This window comes from Scleropages formosus, chromosome 5 (assembly GCF_900964775.1).
Source record: "Scleropages formosus chromosome 5, fSclFor1.1, whole genome shotgun sequence".
Taxonomy (NCBI): Eukaryota; Metazoa; Chordata; class Actinopteri; order Osteoglossiformes; family Osteoglossidae; genus Scleropages; species Scleropages formosus.
The window spans coordinates 31,560,938-31,563,011 of NC_041810.1; the positions used below are offsets into that span (position 1 = coordinate 31,560,938).

At 46.3% G+C, this 2,074-nt stretch overlaps 1 protein-coding gene across 2 annotated transcripts in view; it reads right to left on the minus strand.

Moving 5' to 3' along the window:
• Positions 1-1,205: 1,205 nt before the first annotated feature.
• irx5a (iroquois homeobox 5a) overlaps positions 1,206-2,074 on the minus strand; it is a 3,810-nt gene continuing 2,941 nt past the window's right edge. The window contains exon 3 of one of the 2 annotated variants that reach the window (XM_029252290.1): positions 1,206-2,074. This exon is cut by the window's right edge and continues 206 nt beyond it. In XM_029252290.1, the coding sequence (XP_029108123.1) occupies positions 1,559-2,074 (516 nt within the window). In that variant the 3' untranslated portion in view covers positions 1,206-1,558. The other variant, XM_029252289.1, reaches the window with a different exon arrangement.

Here is a 2,074-nt window from a genome sequence, read left to right on the forward strand (position 1 = left end):
ATACTTGTTTGTCAGATGCCAAAACGATCCTCAGTGTTTGACACTGATGTTGAGTATTTTCACTTGATTAACGGGCAGAATTCCGTTATTCGTTATTAGTGCGGGATCTTTTTTCCGCAAAGTTCCAAAAACGCGCAGCTTATTTTGTTGCGTCGCCTGCACGTGGTCGGTGTGAGTGAAATACCGTGATCTTTGAATCTCGACAGCATTTTCACTATAGTCACTGAGGGGGTCACACCGAAGCCCATAAACGGGCCCGGCTGCTCTCTTCTTCTCCTGAGGGGCTCGCGCTCTACTTTAAAAACACGGCAGCGGGGCGAGGAGCGACACAGTAGAATTAAGAGCAAGTGTGACACCTACCTGCGGAGGGAGGGAAGGGTTCGCTGATGGGCTCTGCTCCACAACGCGGCTACGCTCGCACTTCTGGGGACGGATGGATTTCACCGTTTCGCACCACTGAGGATTTTAGGGAAGCGCGAGGAACAGCGGAGGAGGCGCCGCCGCCGCGTCTCGCGCGCGCTCACGAAACGGCAATGAAACAGTAACGAGGACTCAATTTGCCATAAAATCGAAGTCATTAGCAAAGTTCTCCACCTGGCTGCTCCGCGTAAAACACTCCACATATCGCACATATTGGCAGAAATCGAGCAATCGAACCTCTTTTTCTTCTATTATCATATGCGGATCCTGTAACATCAAAGCTCTCCAAATTCTAGGTAAAAACCAACAAAAAACACACTATTAATCTTGATCTTGTGGCACTTTTCTTCCACAAAATGGTTCGTGTTGCACTATTGGTTCACAGTCTTCATTTAATAATAATAATAATAATAAGAATAATAATAATTTAAAGAAATCTATTTCTGAGAAAATTAACTGCAACGAATATGTGCGTTTTTGTAATTGTCACTTTCTTTAGGTTGAATCAAATTTCCAATGCGAAATAGATCCTGTCGCCTTTCACGACAAAAGTAGATATTGACATGAATATCTGAATTGTTAAATGTTTTAATATTTTGTCATTTTACAAAGCGACTGCAAATTTATCTATCTATCTATATATGTAGAAATAGACAGATAGATAGATCGATCGATAGATAGATAGATATGTCTTTCTTTTGAAGAAAGAAAATGAGAAGAAAAAAAGCAACTCACACTCAGGGGAATCAGACGTCAAAATATATAAATAATTATTTTCAACTATGAAGCACTTTAGACACAAGCACTTATATATTCATCCCCAAAACAATTGCTGTACACGTGTATTTTTCATAATTTACTTCAAATTTAGTGTATCGTCCATTTTAAATACAAAATGCTACATTAAATATACATATTAGTTTTAATACAAATCGTCTCAAGCGGCAGCAGCGGTTAAGACATTTCTTAGATGTTAACATGTTTTGGAATAACCATCCAGGAACTAAAAATCTGAGATTTAGCACTTCCACGTGGGAAAAATATCTCCCTTCTTTGCACTTTCTCTGTTTGTTTTTAATTTCTCTTGTTTTGCCGACACAGGTAATAAATAAGTGTCCAGGTGAGGGGCAGGCCGGTGTTAAATGTGGGACATACCTTTCTTCAGTTCATAAGGGGGCTCTTTGCACAGCTGTTCTACCTGCGCGTGGCTCTTCGCTTTGCTCTCTCTCACCACGGCCTCCGCTCTACTCAGCACAGTCTGGTTTAATCCATTGAAGTGCGCGCTCGTGCCCGTCGCGGGGCCTTGGCTGCCGTGCAGGTGCCCGAACGAGCCGTAGTTCGTGTAGCCCGGGTAGAACGGGGACGTGTAGTAAATAGGCCTCGAGAGCACCGTGTTGCTGGGAAACGCCTGCCGAGGGGGCGACCGCGAGGGCGACGACGGGCTGGCCGAGATCACGCTGCTCTGGCCGGGCGCGGGGCCCTGCGGCGCCTCGCCGCTTCCTTTACACCTGTCCGAAGAAGTGGCGATTTCGGCGAGAGACCAAAGTTTGGGCTTGGGAGCCGAGGGCGGCGAGTGGATCACTGACGTGGCGTTTCCGCCGCCGCCGCCGCCGCAGCCGCTCGGGGCCGCCGCGGGCGCGTGCACCGTCTCCGG